This window comes from Abramis brama (assembly GCF_963993115.1).
Source record: "Abramis brama genome assembly, chromosome: 23".
In the NCBI taxonomy this organism is placed as follows: Eukaryota; Metazoa; Chordata; class Actinopteri; order Cypriniformes; family Leuciscidae; genus Abramis; species Abramis brama.
Window position 1 is genome coordinate 10,000,891 of NC_139985.1, and position 27,905 is coordinate 10,028,795.

General features: G+C 37.7%; 2 protein-coding genes across 3 annotated transcripts; one reads left to right on the forward strand and one right to left on the reverse strand.

The window, feature by feature from the left end:
• Positions 1 to 285: 285 nt before the first annotated feature.
• Positions 286 to 5,414, reverse strand: aadacl4 (arylacetamide deacetylase-like 4). Of its 2 annotated transcripts, XM_084101819.1 has the most exons (4): positions 2,082 to 2,349; positions 1,437 to 1,662; positions 1,283 to 1,346; positions 286 to 1,183 (listed from the first exon to the last, which is right to left on the reverse strand). In XM_084101819.1, the coding sequence occupies exons 1-4, from the start codon at positions 2,304 to 2,306 to the stop codon at positions 400 to 402; spliced, it is 1,299 nt and encodes a 432-aa protein (XP_083957945.1). In that variant the 5' UTR covers positions 2,307 to 2,349; the 3' UTR covers positions 286 to 399. The 2 variants fall into 2 exon arrangements, with proteins under 2 accessions (XP_083957945.1, XP_083957944.1); XM_084101818.1 differs by lacking the exon at positions 2,082 to 2,349 and adding an exon at positions 5,119 to 5,414 and having other exon boundaries at positions 286 to 1,346.
• dhrs3b (dehydrogenase/reductase (SDR family) member 3b) lies at positions 5,389 to 14,083 on the forward strand. Its single transcript, XM_084101820.1, has 6 exons — positions 5,389 to 6,574; positions 11,855 to 11,998; positions 12,279 to 12,398; positions 12,603 to 12,841; positions 13,443 to 13,568; positions 13,687 to 14,083. Exons 1-6 carry the CDS (start codon positions 6,380 to 6,382, stop codon positions 13,769 to 13,771), a joined length of 909 nt encoding a protein of 302 aa, XP_083957946.1. The 5' UTR covers positions 5,389 to 6,379; the 3' UTR covers positions 13,772 to 14,083.
• The last annotated feature ends 13,822 nt before the right edge of the window (positions 14,084 to 27,905 follow it).

The following is a 27,905-nucleotide window of genomic DNA, read 5'->3' on the forward strand; positions in this document are numbered from 1 at the left end:
AAACATTGCAATCAAATACAAAATTATTTGATAAATCTAATGTGACTGCTTTTTCTTACTAGGTTTAGTCACAGAATATTGCTAGATGACAATGAATCTTTCAAGGAGAAAATTGGTATAGAGTGCAACACTTTATCAGCGGCCATTGTTACAGAAGTATTTTCCCTATTCATTGTTCCCATAGGGATTTAAAAAAAAAAAACGAATAAACCAAACCAACCAGCTACGAGGTGAATCACATTACAAACTTTGATATGAAGAAAAAAGTATACAAGACAAAGGTAAGATTGTGTAATTAATGGATTTAATGATGAAAAAGAAGAGAACTACAATCAAATTACATTTTTTTTTTAACAGGCCATATTCTAAATCATTCTGACAAATCTTTTGACTTCCCAGTCAGAGAGTCTTTACATATCTTACAACGCTGTCCATACCCCTTTGAGAGGATTCAAATGTCAACCAGCCTTGGTTGAAGAAGCTGATGATCCCATGGAAGCCATCAGATAGATGCTCCCACTTGACATCCACTCCTACATCCTTCAGTCGCTTCTGGAACAGAATGCCATCGTCTCTCAGCACATCATACTCACAGGTCAGGACGAAGGTGGGCGGATTGAGGCGAAGAACATCGTCCTCGGCTAGTAAAGGGGAGATCTCTGGATCTAGGCCCTGTTTGATGATGTGATAGACGTCAGCATCGTGGCTTGCGATAACTGGCGGACTTATGGCTCCCTTTCTAAACTGTGGTGGAAGATTATCTGGATCCAGCCATTTCTTATAGTGACGTTTTAGCTCGGCAGGAACATGCTTGCCTTCCAGAATCTGCTGGCTCACAGAAGTATTCCCGTTGAGGTACTGCAGGAAAAAGAACACCGTTCGGCCTCTGAACAATATGGGCACTGAGTGGTTCTGCTGGTATGAGGGCAGGTGGAAATCTGCCATCTGCAGAGCCGGGTAGATGAGAACCTGGGCACAGGGAGATGGCAGATGACCATCCTGTGTTTTTGACAGCCTCTGGCAGAGAGCGGCTGCCAGGTTCCCCCCTGCACTGTCCCCACCAACTGCCACCCTGCGTGGATCCACCCCGAAATCGGTTGCCGCTATTGACAGGAAGTGGCGAGTCACAACCTCACAGTCATCCAAGTGGGCAGGGTACCTGTGCTCGGGGGCCAGACGGTAACTAAATATGGGAAACAGAGAAGGAAAACGACAGAACAAGATTATGAAATTCAACCGGACAGAATTTATAAATAAAACTGAGTATGTCAAGTCAGCTAACCCAACAGACACAACTGTGGTGTCACTCTCCAGTGATATATACTGACACACTTCATCGTAATCATCTGTGGAAGGACAAACAATTAAAACATCAGTACTTAAAACATCAACACAACAGTATTTTACTGTGTCTATGCATGAATATAGAGTTTTACCAATACAGCCAAACATCCAGCCGCCACCATGAAAGTAAACCAGGCCCCTTTTTTTCTCTCCCGAGGCAGCTGTAGGCTCATACAGCCTTACTGGAACTCCACTGAAGGTCAAGTCCTTAATACAAAGCCCGTGGGGCACTGGCCCTTTTCTGGCCATGATAAAAAATCTGCACCATCGTGTAAAATTCATCTGATGACACAGCCCCAATCGCTCCAGAATTTGGCCCTACAAAAGAGATTCGTTGACAATGATATGCCAATTCATAATATTCACATGTCATTAAATGAGCCACTCAGGGGGTAAAGAACTCAACTTGGCCTTTTGAATGAGGTAAACATGTTCTGAGATAAGCAGAATGGCTCTATTTTGCCCTTGAGAGAATATCAAGTTAGTGATTACAGAAAAACATTATTTTGAACTTGTGAAGTTATTAAATAACTGAGATGGACTTTGTATTGAGCACTTTAATATGACTAAAAAAGGCTTTGTGCTAAAATATTCAGAATAAAAACCAGAATCAGAGTATATCCTACATAACAATCGTTAGTCCTTTTTTAGAAATAAGGAATTAAGAATTTGACAAGAAATGGGTCAATATGATTGGATTTGCCTGCGAATGCAACACAAACAGCATGAACACTCACCACAACGTTTATCCCAACATACGTACAATGAATCGCATGTAGTTTCCCAGGATTAGAAACTCCAGGAGGAATATTTGAATTTCTCAGCTCAAAGTATACTAGGACAACTACCAACAAACAAAAAGCAGCAAAAAAAGCTGCAAACACAATGATCAGAATTGCAGTTGCAGTGTACATGGCTGTTTGAATATGCTGCACACAAAGCAATAAATGTTCAAGATACATGTTATGACACACTTTTATTGCAAGTGAAGGAGAGTCAAGGTTGCCAAGTCTACAGGTTTCTCACAGAACTGGGATGGGTCAAGTGTTGATTTTTTTAGCCAGAAGTTTGAGACAGTTTTGCACAAATTTTTATGGCTAATTAAATGATAGTATAGCATAATGGCACTGTACACATTTATATCCTAACAAATATTATGCCTAGCCAGTCAACAAATAAAAGGAAATCTAATCTGGCGATCCTGACAAATGCCTTATCCCCAAAATCCAACTGAACAGATAACACATCAGCTAATTAGTAATATCAAAAACGAACAAGAAAATATGCTGGCTGATTGTTTACATAGAGATAATTGATGGTGACATGGATTTAGAGAAGACAAAACACTGCATATTCACCAACTGGAAAATAACTTAGTTCCTTTAATCCTGTTACTATGCAAATGAGAATTAATGATACAACTATTTTCCATGACAGGCAATGTTAGTACTTTGGCTCCCACTGAGAATACATTCGATTTATTTAGTGAACTTTCACTATTGATCTGTAGATGGCAGTGACACTCTAACTGAAAAGAAAAAGCCATTGTGTTGAGCATCATCGTGCTGTTATATTTCCACAACAAAATGTGGAAGATGAAATAAAGCCTCATAATCAAATAAAAACAGAGGATAATAGTTTTACAGTATACTGCGATACAGTAAATCAAATCAGCATCTGTGATTTTGGCCTGTGTTTGATCAATAGATCCAGAAATGGACCAATTTAAGTGGAACATGCTTTTTCTCCCATCAGACAACCATTAAGCCTTCTCTGAGAGTTGCTGGGCCATTACTAAGAGGCACATCATAGCACAAAGCAGTCTTTGTGAGGCTGCATTTCAACCGGTCCGGTCTGAGCAGCCCTCTATTCAGCTTTTAAGCAGTAGAAGCAGAGGCCAGGCCAAAAATCACAGTCTGGAATCTCCACAACGGCTCCTGGGTTTACTGCTTGAATTTAAGAGCCGTTTACAAAGGTCTCGATGTTCTGGAGGTGCACTGGTCTGCAGGAATCCTTCCAGTTTGAGCACTGTGGACTGAAACCAGCAACAGGAGACCCAAGTGTAACAACATTTAGGGCAAACAGTACCAAACACCTGTTCACACACCACACTGAAAAAGTTGTGGACTTTGAAACTCTAGGAGTTTGAATTGAGAAAGAAAAAATAGGGAACAAATAACATTTATTTTACAAACCAACCTTTACAAACGTTACCAACAGTTTAATTGATCTCATAACCCACACAGTATTGCAACCAAAATACAGTCATCATTATTACAATAAAGGTAGCTTGACACTATCAATGGCATAAAAAAATAACTAAATATAATAACTAAAATAAAAATAAATTACAGGAATATTAAGTATCAAAAAAAAAAAAAAAAAAAAATTAGTTTTAGGACCATTCTTTTTCTTTTCTTTTTTTATAAATTACAATAGGCCTACACTATAATATCCGTAGGCACGCCCATTGTTTACCACCATGCGTTTAAGGTAAGGAATGCCTCACTCGCATTTATAGGCCATGCTATAGCCTACTGAAATATATTTTCTGTTCATACAAACATGTCTTGACAAACTGGTTAATTTTTTCCTAGACAGTTCAACAAGTCCTCTGTCGTGTTGACACTTGTGTTAGCTGGCAGCGTTTTGAATTGAAACAGTGTCAAATTCGGTCACAAGAAAATAAAGCACTTTAAAAACTAGGCTGTTAAACTGAAAAAGCCAAACCAGTGATTCTTGCAATCACATATAACAATACAAATCGATAAAAAAAAGAGCATTAATTATCGCGTTTCGATATGTTTTGAATTAATCTTTCATGTCAAGGAATCGTTTTACTCAAAAACTTGTTCGTGAACGAACCGAACTAGATCATCTCGTTCCTGTATATCTGCTGACCGATTGAAGGAGTCGTTCGTCCAGTTCGTTAAGTTTACGTCGAAAGAAGAAGAGAATATGAATGTATGCACAATTAAAATGACGTAAGTTCATTATTTATTCTTTATCAAATGATTAAAGTCATGCCCAGTAACTGATAAAATAGAGGAAAATTACTGGCTTTCTTTTCCCGGGAAGAGCAGAAGTAGGCCTGCATGCAAAATTATTAGAAAATGACACGTTTCGTTGTTTTATTTATTTATTTTGTAAGAGTCAAATCTAGCTGCAGTCCGTAGCTTTTTTGGGTTACAAATGATCCAAAATAAATTTTTAAGCAAGTAGCCTACATAACCACCCAGTGTTCAAAACTATCTGCTTGCCTTAATAATGTTTTTAATTCCAGTGGTACTGGTGGATTTCCGCAGGAAATTCGAGCATGTCTTTGCGCCATTACGTCACATCTATACACATAAAGAAGGAGTCTCGGCTAGTAGGCTATGTTGCGTGTGTGGATGTTGTAGGTGGAGATTTATATCCTTTTCTCACAGCACTTGATATAATTAAACTTAGCAATTTGATGGCGGATCCAGAAAGGTTCAAACGACAATCACCAGTGACAACTGGAGATTCACCCGTTGTAAAACGCGAAAGACTTCGGACTTCGGAGGAAAAAAGAGACTGCAACCGGGCCCATGCGAAAACAAGAATAAATATAGGAAGGGCATTAAATGTAGTCATGCAATGCTGATGTTGTTAACATTAACAATTTGAGAACAAAGTATAATTTGCACGGTTTGATGTGATATGACAAGCGATCGTTAGATTTAATCGGCGCGATTTACTGCAATGCTTTTTTCCCCTTAGTTGGTCAGAACAAAAGTGGATGTTACTTACTTGTTCCGGTGAAAATTCTTATGTTGGTCATACTTCCAAAAAGTAGCATCTGTAAATGACAGTATCCACACCACCAGCGCGGTGATTGACAGCCGCACATTCTCCTCAAAAACATTGGATCAGTGTTGCCAGATGTACGATAATTATCGTATTTGTACGATAATTTTGACCTCTGTACGATGTACGATCAATAATGGAAAAAAATCCTATAATGTACGATAATTTCAGACCTGTGTGACACTTCAAATGATGGTCGTTGTAATCATAGGGTTTCTCATTGATCTAGCTGTGGATTCTATGTCTACCGGGGAAAGAACGTGTAGAGACTTGCGTGTGTGTGCTAGTGTGCCTCACGAAGCGCATGTAAGGACGTTGGAGATTTCTTGACTGTCTGTCATTTTCATGCTGTATTCTGTACAGGTTTGACTTGTGTACAATCATTTTCTTCCAAATATGATAATTTTGAGCTTCTGGTACGATACTTGGACATTTCCAATCTGGCAACACTGCATTGGATTCATCCGCGCTCTGCCCTGCGAGGCACAACAACCCACGTAAAGTTGATAACTCCGCGAATAACTGCAATTGCAGATTTCGAACAGAGATGGCGACAAAGAGGAAAAACTGCGGACTGCAGCTTTACATAAAGTGAATGATAATTGTAATTTTAGTGAACCGATTCAAAAGGTCTGAATCACTGGTATGAATCAAAATCCCCACGACTAGTTACAATAAGCACAGGTTGAGAGGCAACGAAATTGCCTGTGGTACCACTTCTGGGGGAGGGGACTTAACGTCATAAAGAAACGAACCCTCACGTCGCCAACGTTTGATAATACTTCTGTCAGTCCTCCAGTTGTCAATCAAGATAAATGGTCTCTTTAAAACCCCTATCAGACCTGAGGTATCATCATAGTTGGGTTCTGGCCGCTGTCAGTCGCGACAGGGCTCCGTCTCCGGTTCAAAGCAGCAGCGCACACTTGTCGCAGCAAGAAAACCGCTCCGTGGATAAAGAGTTTATGTGGAATTAAGGTGCGCAAAATGACAGATATTCCGCCGAGGCACACATTAACTGAGTTGGATTGTGGTAGATAGATGCATTTCAATCTATTTAGTGTGCGTCAGCGCTGCAAAATAAGGCACATTGTCTTATCCACTCATATAAATAGGAGTAAAGGTAATCGCTCCGAGCAAGGATTCAATTAGTTCAGCAATTGTTCCATGCGAGAACTGAGATAAGCGGATACTGAGACGGAGTGAAATGGATCTGAAGGCGCTGGGCTGCGTGGTGCTCTTACCTATTCAGATACTCTACTATATTGTCAAGGCGACCGTTTGCTGGGTCTTACCGAGCAGGCGGAGAGATCTGACCGGAGATGTGGTGCTTATCACGGGTGGCGGACGGGGCATTGGCCGTCACCTGGCTAAGGAGTTCGCCGTGCGTGGAGCTAAAAAGGTAAAAACATGATGTATCATTCCTCTTGGTCATATTGCTGCGTAATAATTCTATTCAACACTTTTTATAAATAGTGCCAATTAGTAGATAGCCCATAGTTTCAACATCAGGTGGTCTGACTCTTTCTCTTTCTGGCAGTATGACTGATAATTTTAATCATCTAATTTAATATTTTAATCATTTAATAATAAGCAGTTTCATCACTGTGGTATTTGGCAAAAACATAAAATAATTAATAAAAAAAAAACTACTATCAATATAAACATTATTTATATTTAATGATGTTACTATCAAGAAATCGTAATTGTCATTTATATGCACATATCGGCCTATAGTAGCCTAAAAATAAATAAATTTATTTCAAATCAAATAAAAAGTTAAATCTAAATGATGCAAGTACATTGCACTTCCCTGAATTTAATTATACTGATGAAGAATATCAATAAAAAAAATTAAGTAATGGAACAAAAACGATGAAAACAATTGTACAGTGTAGCTTTATTGTAAAAATCATAACTGTACAAACTATGTTTAAGTAGGCTATGCTGTGTTTAAGTAAGTAACTGTGGTTATCATGGTAAGCTATTAACACAAATCACTAGCCTAGTAATGGATGAGTTTTCTTTTTTTTTTTTTCACTGAGCTACTCCTCTCCCTAGAGACATTATAATGTCCTCTTCATAAACCCATTGTCTTAACAGTGCATAGGTCATGACCCCTACGGTCAACAGACCAATCGAAATGTAGAGCTGGATTCCAATGTCTGGTTCAACTTGTACAACAAACTGGGTCAACTAACAAACAGCTATTTTTGGGAAAAACAGCGTTCTTTCAAACTTTGTTAGCTCTCATGTTCAAATTATTAGACTGGTCTGGGTGGAAACCCCTCTACAGATGCCAGTGACCCAAGAAATTCATGGTGCCAGCAACTTTGACCTTGGCTAAACGCTTTAAAGATTAGATGTCTGACCTTTCTTATGAATTTTTACTGTATTACGAGCTCTATCAGCAGTATGTAATGGCTTTATTAAATATCTCACATTGGCAGTAGTGTAAGCTAATGTTTTTGTGTCTCAGCAGTAAGATTGCAAATAAGAGTGATGTGTGCTGAAAGTCAAGAGCTGGGAAGAAATGTCTCAGCTGCCTCACCCACACAAGACATTGCATTATAAATAGACCCAGTGGCCCAACTGCAATAAACAGAGCTTAATAACTTCTGTAACCACAGTGACAGGGGCCCCAATGCTTTACATTGGGCGTTACACCCAAGGCTTTGATTTAAACGCATTTTCCCCCTAGACAAGCTTGTGTGTATGGGGCTAAATAAAAACCCAGTGTAAAAGTCACAGCGCAAACCTCACACGGCAAACAGCTCGGAGACCTCAGATCCCTGAATGCTCGCTGACACAAGTCACCTTTTACATCATCACAGGGCAAAGGTCTTTGAAAGAAGCAGCTTTGCAGCAGTATGCTAAAGGAAGCCACCGTGCTTGTCAACACCCCGTTGTTAGCCATTGTCAAGGTGTGAAGACTCTGGAAAAGACACCTGCAGTGGCAATCTTCACAGTTAGCCCATTCTTAAGGAATGCTAAAAAGGCATGAATCATAAATGAACAGGGTAGGAGTTAACTTGACCACCCTTGCCTCTAAGCGGGGGTTGTAATTTTCCAGAAAGCAGGCCGTTATTATGGCATCCAAGAGGTCAGCAAGTCCTTACTGCATGGTAATTCAACACTGGAAATATTCTGCAAAGGTTACATCATCGCCCACTAACCAAACCCTAAACGATGATTTGAAGAACCAAGAAAAATAATTCTGGACGTTACAGAAGCACCATCATCGGTGACCATCCATGTGGTCCCATGGCTGATGGCTTAAGGAAGTGTGAAGGAAGTGAGCTCTATGTAAATTACTTTCTGTATGTGTATGGGTTCGGGGGAGGGTGGCAGGGACCATACAGCTCCCAGCTGGGCAGTGCCCTGTGGCTGACCCTTCTGTCTCCACACTAATTAGACAGCGGCAGGCGACTGCCTCCTGAACTCCTTGTGCCCCCATGCACATACAGACCCTTTCCGATGGGAGCAAAGTGGATTACTTAGGCTACGTCTACACTATTCCATTTGAAAACGCATCTTTTTCTTTATATTTTGGCCTTCTGTTCTCACTGAGACTGTGTTTTTGAGCTTTTTAAGACGCTCTTGCAACTGGATAAATTTTGCGTTGTAGTGTGGACTGTGAAAACAGAAGTATTTGAAAACAATGACGTTTAGTCATGTGACACATATTGTACCGATTGATAACTATGTTTATACCAGTATGTTTCTGCTATGTGCTGTTCACTTTCACAATGTTGCTTCATAATACATTCTTGCAAAGTTGACAGAAAATGTACTCGCAATTTCTGTCCTGCAGCAAAACCTAGACGTGTTTGTTCATGCACAGTACGATGATTTTAGCATTTTTCGACATTTCAGTGTGGAATATAAACTAGAATGCAAACTTGTAGGAAACGCTTGAAAATGATTGTGTACGGAGAGTGTTTTGAAATGAAAACACCATTTTCATATGTATTTCGGATTAATGTAGATGTTGCCTTAATATAGCAATAAAGATATATGTTAAAACATCTTTCTAAATATAAAAGAACAGCAGAGTCCATACCACAATTATAACAATAACACCTCACTTTCAGAATGATTTTTTCCAGCTGATGAATGATAAAAACATTGACAGCCAATCAGAATCCATCCTGCTTTAAAGAGCTCGAGCATTTAAAGCGGCAGACACCAAAACTGCAGTGTGCTTAAATTAACAGAATGGTATTTCCCACTGATGTGGACACTATTATAGTTATCATTGGTGTGAACAGGCCTTTAGTGTGCAAATCGGTGAAACTACTGGTCTTTTATCATGCATTTCACCTAAACAATAGATTTTATGCTCCTTCATAAGCGTTTCATACACAGTGTGTTTATCTCAACGGAAACACAATATGTGTCCTCACAGGACCGGATTAAGCACGGTTTGTTTGCTCCTTATTTTCGCATATTATATGCTAATGCGGTGCACTCAACCATTGCTACTCTAAGGACTTTAGTGATAAGACTTGTAAATGTGATGTGTGCAGATGAAGCTCATAGTGTGATCGTATGGGAGACCACCTTGTGAGCTCTTGTTCTCTGACAGAAATATCAAGATTGTTGTGAAATCCTATTATAAGCTTAATCAAGACCTTCCCAGTAATTAGCTCAAAGGCCATGCATATAAAGCAGACCCATACAAACATACAGGCAGGTTTATCAAATAAACGTCCATTAGGCCAAAGAGGTGAAACCACCTGCAGATCAGACCATCTTTGGCCTAATTCATCAGCAAACACCACTGATAGAGATTTCTTTAGGTTAATTAGGATGGCTAGCATTACATTGTTATCTGAGTAGAAAGAATTTAGCTAGAAAAACACTGAGTACAGTAGTCTTACATTTTTGTTGAATAATAATATCTTCACATTTCAGATTGACCCTACTTTTCCACATAGGAGTTGGCTGAAATGCATACTTAATGAAACGAACACACCACATGCTCAGAGAGACTGGAAATTTCCACAAACCCTTTTAAAAAGAGAAAAACATAATTGGACCAATTACAGGCACCCGTGCAAATTAACGTGTATCATTCTTCACAATCAGCCAGCAGTGTGAACAAGGTTACTGTCCACTTCAGTATTTTTCAGTCAGTTTTTGCTGTTAAACACAAGGCTTTTTAAGAGTAAAAGCTTCAAAATAGACCCTGGGTTTAGCTGACAACAATATTTCGGCTCTAATCAAATTTAATGTTAATGGAAGGCAAGGTCAAGTCCCCTTCACAGGCTGTTGTTAAAATATCACAATAATGGCACTCTGGAGCTTGTTAGCTCTCCACAAGTCTGTGATATATTCACAGATTTCACACATATTTTTACTTATGTGTGGAATCATATTGTGTACAACACAATAGACCTCTATTGTTGTTATATAAAGTTAATTATAATTACTCTGGACATGTTTTTGTTAAAGTTAAAAATATATAATAAAAAATTGTTTTTGTTAATTGAAATAAAGCTAAAATAAAATAACATGAAATATAAATATAATATAAATAAAAATCATAAAAATGGCAAAGGCACATAATAAAATTACTAAAACTTAAAAAAAAAAGGCAAATATAAAAATAAAACTAATTCAACATATTAATCATAGTATATAAATATACAAATAGCACTTTAACTATAACCGAGCTAATAATAAATATTTATCATAAATCATTTTTCTAAATGAGCATGCCCCCAAAGAGAGGTTTGTCATATTTAGCTAACTTCTGCAGCCAAACATGTACAGAAAGGATAGCCAAGATAACCAACACACTATTGTGCACACACTATTATGTGGTTGTTGAAGCAGAAAATGGCCGGGTCTGTACGCCCAGCAGGCTGTGTAATCTTTATGAGAATTTGTCTGTGAGAGATGAGGCAGCATCACTGATTTCATTACCTTCTCTTGACCTCTCAGACTGAAAAATCTAATTGACCAATCACTGCCCCCCATGTTCCCTGTCCCAGCCAATCCATTGTAGTCCATACAGTCATCTCTCTTAATCCTTTCCCAAACTAATAGTGGCCTGTGAAAAATAGCCCCACTGTTCCTTCAATGAAATGGCCTCTTCTGTTCTTACTATAACTACTATGTTTCACGTGTTGATGGTGTGGTATATATTCCTCAGAAATGGATCAAGTTTTTGGGGTAAAACTTGCATAATTCTGATTTAAAATATAATTAAAAAATTTCTGTGGAGTACTATATTTCTGTTATTCCTCATATTGAGTTATAAGTAAATGTGTTTTTAATTTAAAAGGGACATAATGAAATACAAAAAACAGATTATATTCTGACTCATGCTTTTTGTGTCAAAAGTTTTGGCATGAATATAGGCCACATAGCCTCTTGTGTTTACAAGTATACACCCAAATTGAAGAACAAGACTTGATAAATTAGGTAAGACACCATTCAAGCACAAGAACTGACAATATGAAATAATTTCAGGCAAATTAAATCTACTTTGAGACACTAATTCATGACTAAGCACTTATCTGCGCTATTGAACAGTGACCTAGTATGGTTTTGCTTCCAGAAAGATGATTTACTGCCAGTGTGGCAGATCACATTATGTTTTGTAAACCTTTATATTTCTGGTCGGTTTTCTGTTCTGTTTCACCTTTGACCTTTGGTCCCTATCTCCAAACAGCTAATCCTGTGGGGCCGGACGGAAAAATGTCTGAAGGAGGCGTGCGAGGAGATCGCCCTCATGGGGACAGAATGCCATTACTTTGTTTGCGATGTGGCCAACAGAGAAGAAGTTTACAAGCAAGCCAAGGTTGTCAGAGAAAAGGTATGCCCCATAATATCATACCCTGAGGAGTTTCTTAATATGATTATAATAAGATTAGTTCAAACTGGTTGACTCTAATAACCTCTAATAACCCCAGTGCTGGCTTCTTCTCAGCTCTGCTGCCTTCCACCCCCATAGTCTGGATAGAGATTACACCTCGCATGAAATGTCTGGGTTAGATAAGGCCCAGCAGAATGGCTGAGCTAACTAGCCATAAAGGAAAACGAATAATCTGCTTTGGAAAGAATGTCTCACAGTGGGTATTTTTTTCTGATGGTAGGTGGGAGATGTTACCATTCTAGTGAATAATGCTGCAGTGGTGCATGGGAAGAGTTTGCTGGACAGTGATGATGATGCTCTTCTGAAGTCACAGCACATCAATACAATGGGACAGTTTTGGGTAAGTACAAAAATCAAGTCCCGTCCTAATTGTTTTTTTCTCATTCGAGAAGCAGTTTTGCTTGGATATGCGTTACAATAGGGAAGAAAAGATGATTGCAAACTTCCGGTTTCATGCAGACATTTACATATTATGTTCAGTAATGAACAATTTTCAGCATTTTCTTCCAAGTGCCTCACCTTTTAATAATCCTTTCATCCACAGACCACAAAAGCCTTCCTGCCTCGTATGCTGGAACTGCAAAACGGCCATGTTGTGTGTGTCAACTCCATCCTGTCTCTGTCACCCATCCCTGGTGCTATAGACTACTGCACCTCGAAAGCATCATCACTAGCCTTCATGGAAAGCCTCACTCTGGGGTTGCTGGACTGCCCGGGCGTGGGCTGTACCACTGTCCTCCCGTTCCACACCAACACTGAAATGTTTCAGGGCATGAGAGTCAGGTGAGCTGAAGTTTTAAATTGCAGAGCACATGGGTACAGCACAACTGGATTAACTATTAAAAACACCACTCATATAGCCAGCTTTTCCACAATCATGTAAAATGGTTGATGGCTAAAATAAAATTCCGCCCCATATTTTTTCTTGATTATTCTGTTTCAGTTGGCAGTAAGTAAAATGGGCTGGAACATCATTTCAAGTATTTTTACGTCAATGTGACATCTATTTACTTTGCTAATGCGTGGTTGTGGTCTTATTTTGAATGATTTCTCATTATCCCAAAACAATTTTCTTCATAATCTTTAATCATAATGCAATAATTTGCTTTTCCTCCAAAGCAACTTTAGTTTTCACATAGTCAGACTTTTTTTTTATAATATTGACCAAAAGCCAAATCGCTTTTAAGCCTTTGTTTTAGCAAACTAACATTTGGTCTGGCTTCATTCTGGTGTGTAACGCCCACTTTTCATGATCCAATCAATTCCCAATGGATGAAGTCCTGGACCACCTACCTTTAAATGTAATACAATGGTACAAATACAATATTTGTAAGTGTGACAACCAACAAACACAAGTGTATTTAACTGGGGGTTTTCTCTGCAGGTTTCCCCAACTCTTCCCTCCTCTAAAGCCAGAGGTGGTAGCGCAGAGAACAGTGGATGCTGTTAGGACCAATACAGCTTTTGTTTACTTACCCTGGACCATGCATGCACTCGTTATCCTCAAAAGGTACAGTCTGATTAATTTTACAAATAAAATTGTATTTCAAAAGCAAATTATTTCAGCAAATATGCTTCGGAAACCCTCATTCATTACATTTAATCACTTTGTTTTACCCATCAAACAGTATGCTACCGCAGAGTGCCCTTGAAGAAATCCACAAGTTCTCAGGAAGCTACACCTGCATGAATACTTTCAAGGGACGGACATGAGAGGTCTGGAAACGACACGTTCCAAGTGTTACATGTTTTTATAGTCAAACAGCTATGGAGTTCTTATGGAGTATTCCAGAAGCAATGAGTTAGAAGAAACAGGCGGCACGCCAGAGCACATAGTGCCTTATTTCCAGGACCATTTTAAGGTTATCAATGACCTGTGGGTTGAATTGTTGGATAAACACGGAATGGACAGAAAAAGCCTCAATCGAACGCTGTACTGTATGCGTACTTTAAAGTTTTTATCAATCACCTTTTAATTACTGTCACTGTAAATACAGCATCTGAATAAAAAGCAGTTTTAAATACAAAAGTCTTCTATTGGGATGTTTTAAAATCAGCGAATAAGGTAAAGCTGTAGTTAGACTAGCCCTGGGCATTATACAGTTGGAAAGTCTGTGTTGTCCCACAAGTGGTGAATGCCTCTTCAGCACTTCATTCTCACCAGCACAACAGGCTTGACCTGGTGCTCTAACACGTGCGCTGACTCGTTCCCCTGTCAGAAACATTCACCGTGCTGCTGCTGGAAAGAAATGAAATAAGGCAGATATGTTTTGCTTCATTTTTCTTAGTCTTGTCTCTATTGAGAAGATACAACAAAGATGTGAGCTTGGGTTATTTTCAAAGCAGGGCTTGAGTTACCTCAGACTTTATCTTTGTGTTGAAGGTTTGGCTTGATTGTAACTGTTCTAAGAACAAAGTACAACATTTTGAAAGCACAAAGTTACAGGGAGACCAGGGAAAAATCACAGGGCTTGCTTTATGGCAAGCTGGAAATATTTAACCACAAATCCATCCCACTGTTGCTCTTGTGTTATGTAAAAATACACATGCGCCTTGCTAAAATTACTCCTGCAGTGAAAGCACTGCACTCATGATGTGATCTGAGAGGCTATTTAGTAAAGGCTGTTGATTTAGAAACATTTAAATTACAGTGTTTTTTTTCAATTCAACATGCTAATTAAAAAGAAATATTGAAAAGGGTGCAAATTAATCATACCTTCCCATACAATGTCTATTCAATGAATTAATTTAATTTTAATATATTTATTTACATATTTAACATAGATCAATTGTATTTATTAATTACATTAATTAAATCAATAAAGGCCCTTTCCCACGCGGTAAGCGGTGGAATCGCCCAGCTGATGCTTTCTCTCTCAGTGAATTTGTATTTACTAAAAACAAAATAAATAAATCATATTTATTTATCATTTTATGGAAATATGACTAGTGTAGATTTCATGTCAGTTAACTGTGACAACTGTTACATGACATTTTGCACGTAATTTGTATTTTTACCTGGTAAACCAACTTTCATTATACATTTAAAACGATCTTCATCATGTTTTCAACACTGATATGAGCTCAGTGAAATGTTGTTGTATGATTGGTTGTTAATAACCTGTTAATTGGTTAAAACAAAAATATCAAATATGTTTATCTTCAGCAGTGGCTTCCACAAAGAGCTGTGCTTGTGGAAGCAGCAGGACTTTGGGTGAGCGCTTGTGCACCGACAGCAAAACCGCCGACATTTTACCGTTTTCCGCATGTCTCCCATGGAAAATGAACTAGACACTTATTTAACTGACCAATGGTTTTATTATTGACAAAAACTAAATCAATAACACTTTAGAATACTGTATCTTACTTACTGCATAACTTATCAGGAATTATTGAAGTACTAATAGGTATTCTTCATTAACTACTTCTTCACTATTGTTAACTACTAAGGAAGTTGTGTTAACTAATCAGTATGTAATATAATTTTATTGTTGTGATAAGTAACAGTTAGTTAATCAATAACTAATGAATTCTGTCATACCTCCCTATGAGCTATTATTAATTATCTACTAATTAAGGTTCAAGAAAAATAACTAAGAAGTAACTAACATACAATGCCGATATGGTGCATTTCTTCAGCGAAATAAAGGTTTGTGTACGTTTTAATGAATCTATAAAATCATTACTGTGCTGTAAATCATGTTATTTTATGCAAGGCAACATACAAGGACACAATGTCAGTTAGCTAGCTAACGAGTCTGTCTTTTTTGTGTGATGGAAACGCCTGATTCCTTGCATAAAACAAATGTTTTTATTTCTAAAGATCCTAAAACATCAGATGTTAAAAAGCTGTGCACTGTTTGTTTATGGGCAAGTTATGGAGTCAGTAACAGCATATTTTGGCTATGAGTGAAACGTAGGGCGGCGGTCTGGTAATTCTTTATTAATTACTAATGAGTTCCCTATATTTTCACTTTAGAATACTGTATCAGGTTCTAAGTAATTCCTGAAGAATGATCTAATAATTCTATATTAATTACTAATGAGTTCCCTATATTTTCACTTTAGAATATGGTTTCAGGTTAAAAGTAGCCTAATTCCTGGATAATTATTTGATAGTTCTTTATTAATTACTAATGGGTTCCCTATATTTTCACTTTAGAATACTGTATCAGGTTCTAAGTAATTCATGAAGAATTATCTAATAATTCTTTATTAATTACTAATAAGTTCCCTATATTTTAACTTTAGAATACTGTTTCAGGTTAAAAGTAGCCCAGTTCCTGGATAATTATTTGATAGTTCTTTATTAATTACTAATCAGGTTATAAGTAATTCCTGCAGAATTATTTGACAATTATTTATGAATTACTAATAAGCTCCCTTTCAGTTTCCCTCAGTCGTTGCCTCAAATACATGAATTTACTCAATGGCATATGCTGAGGAAAACAGACACACACAGTACTTTACAGGTATATTAAATATAAAAAACTAATCTGAGGTAAGTTGATTGGGGTTCCTTTCTGAAGTTGATTTCTTACAGAACACACTCAAAAAACCACACAGGTAAAACCCTCTTTAACATTGTATGCATTTGTATTTTCATAATACTGCTTCTATTAATAACATTAGTAAATAAGGAAGGTCACAACTCAATGTAGTTTGTATGACTGTTCATTAGTTACTTCTTAATTATTCTTCTTGAACCTTAATTAGTAGATAATTAATAGTAGTTCTTCAGGCGGTATGACAGAGTTAATTAGTTATTGATTAACTAACTGTTACTTAACACAATCATAAAATTATTTTACATACTGATTAGTTAACACATCTTCCTTAGTAGTTAACAGTAGTGAATAACTAGTTAATGAAGAATTACCTATTAGTTCTTCAATAATTCCTTATAAGTTATGCAGTAAGTAAGATACAGTATTCTAAAGTGTTACCACTAAATCTATTAAAAATCATTTTCATCAATAAAGCTGAAATCAAATCAAATATAAATATTAGATGAAAAATGAAGAAAAAAGAAAAAATTGGCAGCCTAATGAAATAAAAATAACTTTTAAGTACTAAGACTACTAAAACTGAAATAAAGCAGAAATATTTAGAAAAAGAAATAAAAAAAGCTATTAAAATGGCAAAAACACAAAATAACTAAAACTTAAACTAAAATAAAAACGAAAACTGAAATTATAAAAATGAAAGCTAATTCTAAATATATTCTAAATATGTATGCTAAAATAACACTGCGATTGGCATTCCCTCAATGTGTTAAGTACTGTGCAAACATCAAGTTTGAGCAAGATAGCATATGAATTCACCCACATCTGAAGTGCAAAAACTAAGTTCAACCCTCTGTGCAAGTAACAATGAAAAATAAATAAAAATGTGGAATCTTTCTGACCTCTGGCTGCCAGATAAACCACATAAAGCATTCATATGAATTACAATGAACCATGCAAGCACCTTCCCCATCAATTACAGCAATGCTGCACATCCTGATTTTGAGTAGAAAATAAATTAGAACATGCTCAGTTAAAGGATAAATAGGACTCTCTTGTGGGACTGTTTTTTATTGCCCCAGAGTGGGCCGTTAGAAATGCTGCAAGAAGAACGTGAAGTTGGATAAGAGTCATGAAATTGGGGAGCTGTATGCAAGAAGAGAGAAGGGTTCAGACCCTAGCGGGAAGGTTCAGACCAGAGTTAGTTAAATACAAGATAAATAAGACCACAACATAAATCATAGACGTATCATGCAGTTCTCACTGTATTCATACTCGCTTGCAAAGCCTGCTTGAAATCCTTAAACCATGTTTGCAATCCATCCTCAGTGATCAGACTTTGATCAGAATCCCTATGAGATGTAAAAAGACACATGTGGAACAGAAAAACAAAACAACAAAAAAGACAATGACTTTTTCCCCACCCGCAGATTTATTATTCCCAAACACAGACAGACATTTCTTCACAAAACACTGCTTATTAATTACTCCTCATATGTGAATCTCCCTCAGAGAAGCCTCATAAACCATTGCGGTGAGAGTAAGAGTACTGATAATTCAATTCAGAGCTCTTGTACATGTTTCACGATGTCTCCGATCGACTCAGTCCCTGCGGATTCATGAGTGGGAATCTTAATGTTGCAGGTCTGTGGTTATGCATTTATAACCGCGGTACTTTATTCTGCCAAATCTGTTTTCCATATTAGTCTGTAATCCCATTTTTTTCTTTCAATCCATATTTCCTGGCTCACGGATCAAGGCGGCTTATGAGGAAATTCAAAAAGCCACAGAAATCCTAAAAATGCACTTTAAAAGAGCAATGTCATGGTTGATTGAATGAGAGAAAACAAATCATCTAGGCAAATACTTGAATCTCAACTAGCTTTAAATATATTAACATACACGATTTATAGATTTTTTTTCTTTCAAACTGTCTTAAAATAAGTTTAAAAAAATATTTAGTTGTAATTATTGTGTTCATTGTATTGGACAATTATGGCTAATCCTATCAGCTCCCTTTAGGACGTTCCTGACACCTGGAACTGGATGTAAATGGTTCTTTAGTGTTGCTACACTCCTGATTAGCACTGTTGCTAGTTCAGCATGTCATTCATCCATCATTCAGCAGCTGATCTGACAAAATGAGACTTTGCTGACCCCCAGCAAGGGGCTGAACTCCATGCCTCAGTTGCCCTGTCTGCTGAGAATTATGGGCAACTGAGGCATGAGGTTAAAGGTCATGCATAGTGAGAGTGCTAACAGCAAGTTCTTTGCAAGGCACTGTTTTTATGCCAAGACAGAAAAGTAGGGTTTTTTTATCTAATGTTATAAAGCTGCTCAATACAACTGAATTCACCAAATCCAACATTTATATTGTATCATTTTAAAGGCATAGTGTTGGGATAAATTACATTTCAATCAACATGTAAGTCATATAACAGCTTTGCGTGACACAATTTAATTTGTTAGTTATACAGTACATGACTGACAACTTCTCCAATGGGCAAAACAATGCAAATAAATAGTTGATTCAGGAATCAAATCAGTTGTGAACAAATCATTGAGACCAATGATTTGAGAACTGGATCCTCTGATTCACTTAAAAGATCCGACTCAGGATGATTCGCTCACAAATTAGACTCATGAAATTCATGAACATGCCAAGTAATAACTAATGTCAAGGTTTTAAATAAATAATGGTTTAAGTGTACATTTACACGACAATGGTGTGCTAAAAATGGAAACATTTTTAAAATGTTTTGCGTACAGACGACAACGATCCCCATTCACACGGATCCGCAAAAATGACTAGAAATGATATGCAGAACAGTATGAGGATCAGTATATCCAGGCATAATTTTTCATTTTTTTGGGCAAACTATCCCTTTAAGATGAATATTCCTAATCTATATCCTGATGTGTGGTTGTAGCAGAGAATGAACAGTTGCATGTTCCCATATCAGACACTACACCTGGTAATACCAGAGTACACAATGCTACGCTAATGCTTCCTCTATAGATGAAGCATACAGAAGAGCAGTGTTCTTATCAGCAAGCATCTTTCCTGTGAGCTGTGGTGAACTTCCACTCCCGCTATATCTTTTTTCATTAGCGTCGCTTTCTGAAACACCGTTATCACTGTGGTAGATCAAAGCAGGAACAACAACAGAACCACGAACATCACAGCCAGGCGAGAAATTACATAAGGGCTGCGCAGCCATGCCAGATCACCTCGCCTTTATGACCAGGCTGTTTATTACACTCACGCTTTCATCTAGCTGCTAAGGGCCTACACCTCTGATATTGAGATTACAGTGGAGACAAAAACAAAGACTTGACATTGATTATGCAAACTGATCTCTGCATGTAGTCACTTTTAATGGAATAGGCATGCGCGTTTTGCAAATTAGTAAAATGGGTAGTTCACTCAAACAATTAAATTTCTGCCATCATTTACTCACCATGTCTTGACAAACATGTATGACTTCTGCAAATCACAAAAGAAGATATTTTGTAGAATGTTATAACTATTTGTATCCTTATAATGAAAGTCAGTGGTGTCCAAACAAAATTGGACACCACTGACTTGCACAGTATGGACCACTTCTTTTTCAAAAATATCTTCTTTGTGTGTTTCAAAAAAGAAAGAAAAGCATAAAGGTTTGGAACAACATCAAGGTGAGTAAATTATGACTTTTTATTATTTTTTTTATCTTTTTTTGGTGAAATGCACCCATTATAGTGTTTTAGGGGCCTCTATGTTATCATACCCATGAGTTTAGCCGGCCGACAGGGGAAGAAAGAGACATCCTACATGCTTGGAAACAGAACGAAAGCCAGTGGAAAATGCAAACAGACAGAGGGAGTGGGGTGCATGGGTTAAACACAGTTTATGATTTGGCAATGTATTCTGGGGTCTTTATGAAGGCCACCAGGCTGCAAATTAGGAGCCTCCACTAAAAGTGCCGCTCCCAGATGGATCATTTCAGGCACGTTATTTACGACCCAGGCCACTTCCTTGTCAGTTATGCAACTGTGCTCTGTTCTCAGGCATTGCACCAGAAAAAAAATATCCCCCTTACTGCCAGAGTCCGGAGTTAATCAAGCTAGGACCATTAGTGGGTCATGAAAAGGATACAAGCTCTTCATAGCACCCCAAGCTAATGGGGGAAACAGCTTAAAGAGCTTATGCACACTTTAAACACGCAGATCGAGTCATGACTAAGTGAGAGACCAGATGTGTTTGAACGCCTTCGGCCATTAATAAACACAGACTCAGAGGTCTTCCAGAGGAGACAAATAGAGTTACCTTTCTGTGACCCTGTTGCACTGTGTTTGCTCCCGTTGGATTTATGGGCCCGTTTGATGTCAGTGTAAGAACCCATGTGGGAACTAAATCAAAAAATGTGACAGAGTTCTCACTCAGGGTTGCGCTCACCAGATCAATAAATCTGTCAGATCAGACATCATTGATCCTTTGGGGAAGACTTCTTCACTAGCAATTGCTTTGAGATTACTGGCTTGACATGCAAGGATGTGTGGCAGCTCTGGTAATCAAATTGTCTGAGGTCGGGCTTGCAAAAGAATATAGGGATGTTACAACAGAGGTACTCTGAATATGGCCCGAGTTACAACAAAGCATTGATCACAAAGCTGTTTAGCAGTAAGGAATAAAAGATGTAGCCTATGGAACAATGTGGGAGATTGACAAAATACAAAATAACACTTGTGAGCTAGAAAGAGGTAGGCACTTACAGTTCTAATAATGGATTTAAAGCAATAGTTCACCCAAAAATATTTATGTTTTGTCATCATTTGCTTACCCTCATGTTGTTCAAAACTTGACTTCTGCAGAACACAAAATAAGTTACTTCTAGTTACTACTAATAAGTTACTACTAAAATGTCAGTCAATGGGGTTCTACAAAATATCTAAATGAAGACAGAACGTTCATTTTTTATTTCAACTATCCCATTTAACAAACCCAAGAATTATGCTACTCATGGAAAGACTGAAAGCTTATGTCTCAAAGCCCAAACACATGCAAGGAACTGAGAAGGTGAAAATAATGGATTTGGAGGGCAGCATTTAAAAAATGAATACATGTATTAATATTAATTTAATAAATTTGAAACTAGACATCTCAATAAACAAACTGTTAAAAATACAGCTGGGATTTCAAATTAAAGCACTGGATTTTCAAGAGGCCAGGCCCAAAATAAAAATGTCTTTAACAGGCTTATTGTTGAACATGGCCCAAAACTAACAGATGCCCTTGTTATGAATCATAATAGTACTTACCCCACAAATTACAACACCACCCCAATTTTCACTCAAAGAAACCTTTTTTTAATGGATGGCTTAGAGACCGCAGGCAGACCAGACTATGTAAAGTCTAATATTTCTAGTAATCTGCATCTATCGTAAAAATCTATATACTTGTTCCTGTATCTCAAAGAGTAGATTGTGGCACTAGCACTGCCAATGCCATGGATTCGATATTCAGGGAGTGCATGAGCTGATAATGTACATCTTGAATGCATTGTAAGTTGCTTTGGGTGAAAACATTGTCAAATGCATAAACACTGTGCTTTGTGACAATACACGCTTCATCCTGAGTTTATTGGTAGAGCTGCAAATGATGGTCAGGTCATGAGGGCTACTATAGTCGTGAAATTAAGCAATTGACAAATCCCTAACCCTAACCCTAAATCCGACAACCAGAAAGTGTTTTTGTTTTTTTTAAGTCATGATGTCATGCATCAAAAGATATTGGCCTAGTTTGGACTTTTTAAAAACAGAAATTCCATCACATTTTGACCTATTAAGCCAAAATTATGTTTGAACAACAGTCCAAAAGAAACCAAATGAAGTAAATGGCGCAATGATTGAGTGTATTTTGAAACTCCCCTTAATTCACAGTATGATGGTTTCTTAACACTGCTGTAATCTTTTGGCTGTCGATTTTCATCGGAATCAAATATAAATCTACACGTCAGGGTGGAGCTTCTGACTCCTATCGTTACAAGCGCAGTAAATTCAGAAATATTGCACTCGTTAAAGAAGGAAATGACTTTTGGAAATTGTACAAATTTGTATCAAAGCAAGGACCTGTAAACCGAAAAGAGTCCTGAAACCATGACCTTGCTCTAGTGAGTCTACAAAGAGCTCAGCTCTTGGCAGCTCATGGCTCCATATTTCCGAGTTGTCATGGTTCGAGTGATGTGAACTGAAGATGAAGACAAGCATGTCATTTGCTGGAGCAACACAATACCCGCTGCATGACCCTTTTTCCCTGGCTGCCACCGCCAGGCTGGATGGGGATGAGCATAGCTGGGCTGGGGCTTGCTGGAACAGAGTCTTGGAATCCCCACATCTGGCTTATATCTGTGGCTTACGGTCATTTGATTTTTGGCTGATGGCTTCCAGCAGTTCCACAAAGGCTGGATTGTTCTGAAGACTCAGGGCTTTTCTTCTCCACTCAGCACTGGCGCCGGTGACCACAGCTGGGGCTGCTTTTCGCAGACGCGGTTTCAGCCCCGCAAGGACTGGAGACAGGGAGGAGATGAGCACAGCCCACTCAATGGGGACACCAAGCTCCTATAGACCCTTCCAGCATTTACTGTCAAGAAAGACTGTAATGTCAAGTTATTTTCTGGACGTCCACCCCACTTTGATTCACGACGGTTGTGATGTTCCAGTAAGTGGAGCATCACACGGATTTCATGGAGAGAAACTGTTGTGAGGGGCTTAGACTAAGTTCCATTGCTCTGGTACATTCCACCTCTTCAGACCCATCCTCCCCTGTTTTTCTGCAGCGCATTGCAGGGCTGACAACTGGGTTCAACTTCAGGTCAAGCTCTCTGCTTGACAATGGGCAACCCAGTCTTGAATTGGAGCAGATCAGGCAGTTTTCCCATAGGGTCCTCACACACACTCAGATGGGACTTAGCTTAGTGGCCTTTCCCGTTTCAACCATGCCATTGGAGATCTCAGCATTCTATCTCTCTTTAGACCTTTGCAGGCTCCATCCGTCAGTGTTCTTTCTTAACGGCATTTGATCCAGGGCTACGTGTCCATTCAGTGGAAAACAAGCTTAACCAATCTCTGAATTCAAATGATTTTTCATTGTGCTGTTAATGTAATTCAAGCTTTTTAGCACAAGTTGTCCCATTAGCACACTGAAAAAATTCAATACAAAAGTATTTTTGTCTTGTTGTTCAGTACTAATGTCTAAGAAATATTTTTAAAAGAATACATTAATACTTTTATTCAGCAAGCATAAAATTGACAAAGAGTGGCAGAAAATACTTTTATATTGTTAAAAATATCTATATATTTTTTACTTTCTATTCATTAAGAAATCCTGAAAAAAACGTATCACGGTTTCTACAAAAATCCATAATGCAGCGTAATGACATCCATAATACAGCGTACAGTCGTTTTCACTGATCGTTTTGACAAGTTATCTTTGACAACTTTTCCTTTTTTAAGTACATAGTTGTCGTGTAAACTGTAATAAAGTAAATTGTAATAATATTTCACAATTTTTCTGTTTTACTCTATTTCTGATCAATTTAATATTCAAAAACATTTCAAATCCTTCCAAACCCAAATTCATAATACTATAATATAATTTTATTATCTGAAACTTGTTTTCTTATAAATAATTACATATTCAATATATATTAAAAAGAAATATAAACACAATACATAAAGAAAAGACATGTTATATTTTTTGCATGTACATTCATCTTTTTTTAAGGATGATATTTACTCTGGAAAAGAAAAAATACAGATTAACAAACTGGAAAACTATACCATGACTTTTTCTCCCCATGATATCAATTTCCCTGGGAAATAAAGTGATGAGTTTGACACTTACTATAGTAACTGTAGCAATACAGATTGGCAGTAAACAATTTTTTTTTTGAAGAAATGTTGTTTCTTGAGCTCTTTTGGTGACAGGGCTGTAGGTATCTGCAGAACAGAATGTGCTGGTGCGGTCGAGCCAGCAGAGGACATGGATCCTACACATTTTGTGTGTGAACTCTGGCTGAACCCCTGGGTTACTGTTTCAGGCACGCTCTGACAGCCTCACCCCAATGACCCGGCTCGCGACTACGCAGTTCACCAAGAGGTCCCCTGTTCATGCACACCAGTCCCATCAACCCCCCGTGCTACCCCTCCATTATGCCCCACTCTACCCTCTGCCCTGCTCTTCAGTTCCACTTCTCCCCCCTTCAGTTTGACACAGTCAAGGAGATGGGTTGGGAATCTGTCTTTGTTGAGTCTTTTAAATATGGACACAAATGTAAAACAATTTGTTTTGCATACCAGACATGCTGGTAACACAAACTCTTGCTGGGAAAAAGCGAGTTCAATGAAAGTTTAGATGTCAGCTAAAGTGCAACATTTGCATACACATAGAGCTTTTAGTCCAGGATGTACTTGTACAATAATATCAACAGATTTCAAAGGCTTGTCTTGCTATAAATGGATAGGAGAAAGAAATAAAAACCTTGACCTTCATTTTAGCAAATCAGGGTATGCTATAAATCAAGTCTTTTATCTTTTCCTTGGAAATAGTAAGATAACAACAATTTGGTCACAAGAATGCCTTAGAGGTAAACTTTTAGTACAACAGCATGCAAGTAAAAATCTGATCTCAGCATCTGCAATTAAGAGAGGTATCACAGTTCAAAACCATTTTTAAACAAATATTTTAGGGTTAACTTGATCTTTCTTTTTGATGCGCTTGTTAAAATCTGAATTATCAAATGGGATTACGATGCTGGCAACAGAAAAGTAAAAGGTTGAGTTTCAAAAAAAAAGAACAAACTTATTGTCGTACATGCATAAATGAAAATCAAGATGAAGGAACAACACTTTCAGCTCAACCAGTGAAGGCAGAACTCCATGTAATACCAGTCAACACATAAATCGACAACAATTGGGTTCCACAACACTAATGGCAGATAAAACAGCAAGAGAGCTCAACTTCACCACTCACATCTTGAATGATGTCTTGCAAGTTCACACTTTATAACGTCATGACAATCTGTCTTCCGCAATAACTTAACTTAGGCAAAGGAACTTCTTATAAATAATATATATATATATATATATATATATATATATATATATATATATATATATATATATATATATATATATATATATATATATATATATATATATATATATATATATATATATAAAAGAAAATTCTTAAAATTCTACTAAAAATTATATTATAATTCTATAAATATAACAGATTTTAAATTCAAATAGATTCCTATGTCATCAGTTTTTGCTGTGCATCCTAAAACATATTTTAGCAGGTTCTACTGTGGGGTGGTGCCTAGAAAAGCATTTCAACAAAGTCCCCCATGCCACACCTCATGAAATGTTTTCTTTTCTTCTTCAGTTTCTTTAATCACAGACATCCAGTTTTGAGCCCCAGGGTTCAGCCTTTGTCAACAAACACCTGCTCACTTCAGAAACATGAGTTTCATTTGCAGTGTCACTACATTAACTCACTTCTCTGTGTAAGCCAACTCCTCATCTCATTATCTCCCAGCCAACACCCTCCATTACTGTCCCGGGCGTGACATAATGGTACGGTCTACTTATTCAATCAAAAGACTCCTGCTGGTGCTGTCTGTGCAAAGTGCCAGAGAACTGAGGCCACCCCTGACTCCTGAAGAATCCAGTGACTGACTGTCTCCTCTCTGTCTTAACCCAGGGCAATATCTGTCTCCATCAACATATGGTCAAACAGACTCTCACCTGGAATCAACAACCTTTTAATATCATGTCACAGACGGTGCTTTAATGATGTGCCTGCTGTAAGAAGCTGCTCAGGGTTCATCTGTTCTCTTTTGAGGTGAGACGTTTGGTAATTAATTAGTTGAGGTGCCAAGGGATTCATCACCAATATTAAAAATAATTATTTCATTTTATTGATAAATGAATAATTCTATACTAGTGCATCTAAATTAATGATCAATGCAAGTCAATGCAATCCTACACTCTCCCAGCTGATTTAAGTGCTAAGGCCAAAATGTCTATCAAAAACACAAAGAAGGTCTGCGTCTGCACTCTAAAAAAATGTCCTTTTTGAGATGTTTATTTAGTCAATAGACATTTCAACTAACAGCCTCCAATATTTGATCTCCTGTTATGAATTAATAAATATCTCAAAAGGGAAAGACCTCATTTTCTAAATAAATTCTGAAAAAAAACAAAGGCAACTAGTAAATGTAAGCATCACAACATTATAATGTACAGAATGAAAAATGAATATTATTTTTGAGTTCTGCTAAAGATTGCATTCAACAGTGCTTTTAAATTATTAGTGTTTTTAATGCTTAACTTTTTTGAGAGCGCTAAATATTGCATAATGCATTCTGAAAAAAAGGTGGAAATTAGCATTCACAATTAAAATAACCAATAATAATAAATGAAACTAATATCTAATATCGACCAATAATGAATATATTGTGAATCGCGAGAGGTATCCCAAGAAGACAAAATGCTGTACTATAAATGTCATGCTAAGGAAAATTTCAGCTCTTAAAAAAGGTCAAATTCTTTAAAATTAAAATTAAAACGTAAAAATTCTCAAGATGCTTTCCCAGCATTCTCAATTCAGAGAAGTTCTACCATAACATTTTTGCACTAGAGGGTCCTGAGAGACTCCCTTCCAGGTCTCACGGCCTCCATGAGCAGCCCCTTCCACCATGTCGCTCTTCCAGTCAGCCAGGGAAAGACCTGAACTTGAGATGACCCTGCTGAGCGAAGTCCCCATTGGGTTCATCTACAGGCCACTGCACCGTTCCCTCCCATCCTTCCCCCAGCCCCACTATCATTCCTTAAATTTCCTATTTCCTTTGGTCTTGGAGTTGGATTCAATAGACATCTGCATAGAGAACAGCCCCCTCCGCCTCACCGCTATCACGCTATAACCCCCACCCATCTAAACACTGTCACAGGAGGATGAGATCTTATGTGTTTGCCACACCCCCCTGACATCACCGATTCTCTTCCCTGACTGCAAGTCTCCTGTACTGACACATGTACACAATAGTGTTTGTTATTGTCAGTGCAGGCATGCATGCATACATGCACTCCTGTCAGTAGAAAGCTCAGAGTCAGTGCTGTGTATGAGGGCGAGCGTTTGCACCTCATTAAAAGAAGGGCAAAGGCTGCTGGAAAATCAAGAGTCAACAGAGAGGAACTTCTCTCTTTATGTGCTCTTTGCATGTGCTTCAAGTTAACAGTTTCCAAAGTCTTTTTCATCATCACACCAAAAAGAGATGTCAGAGGGTTTACTAAAG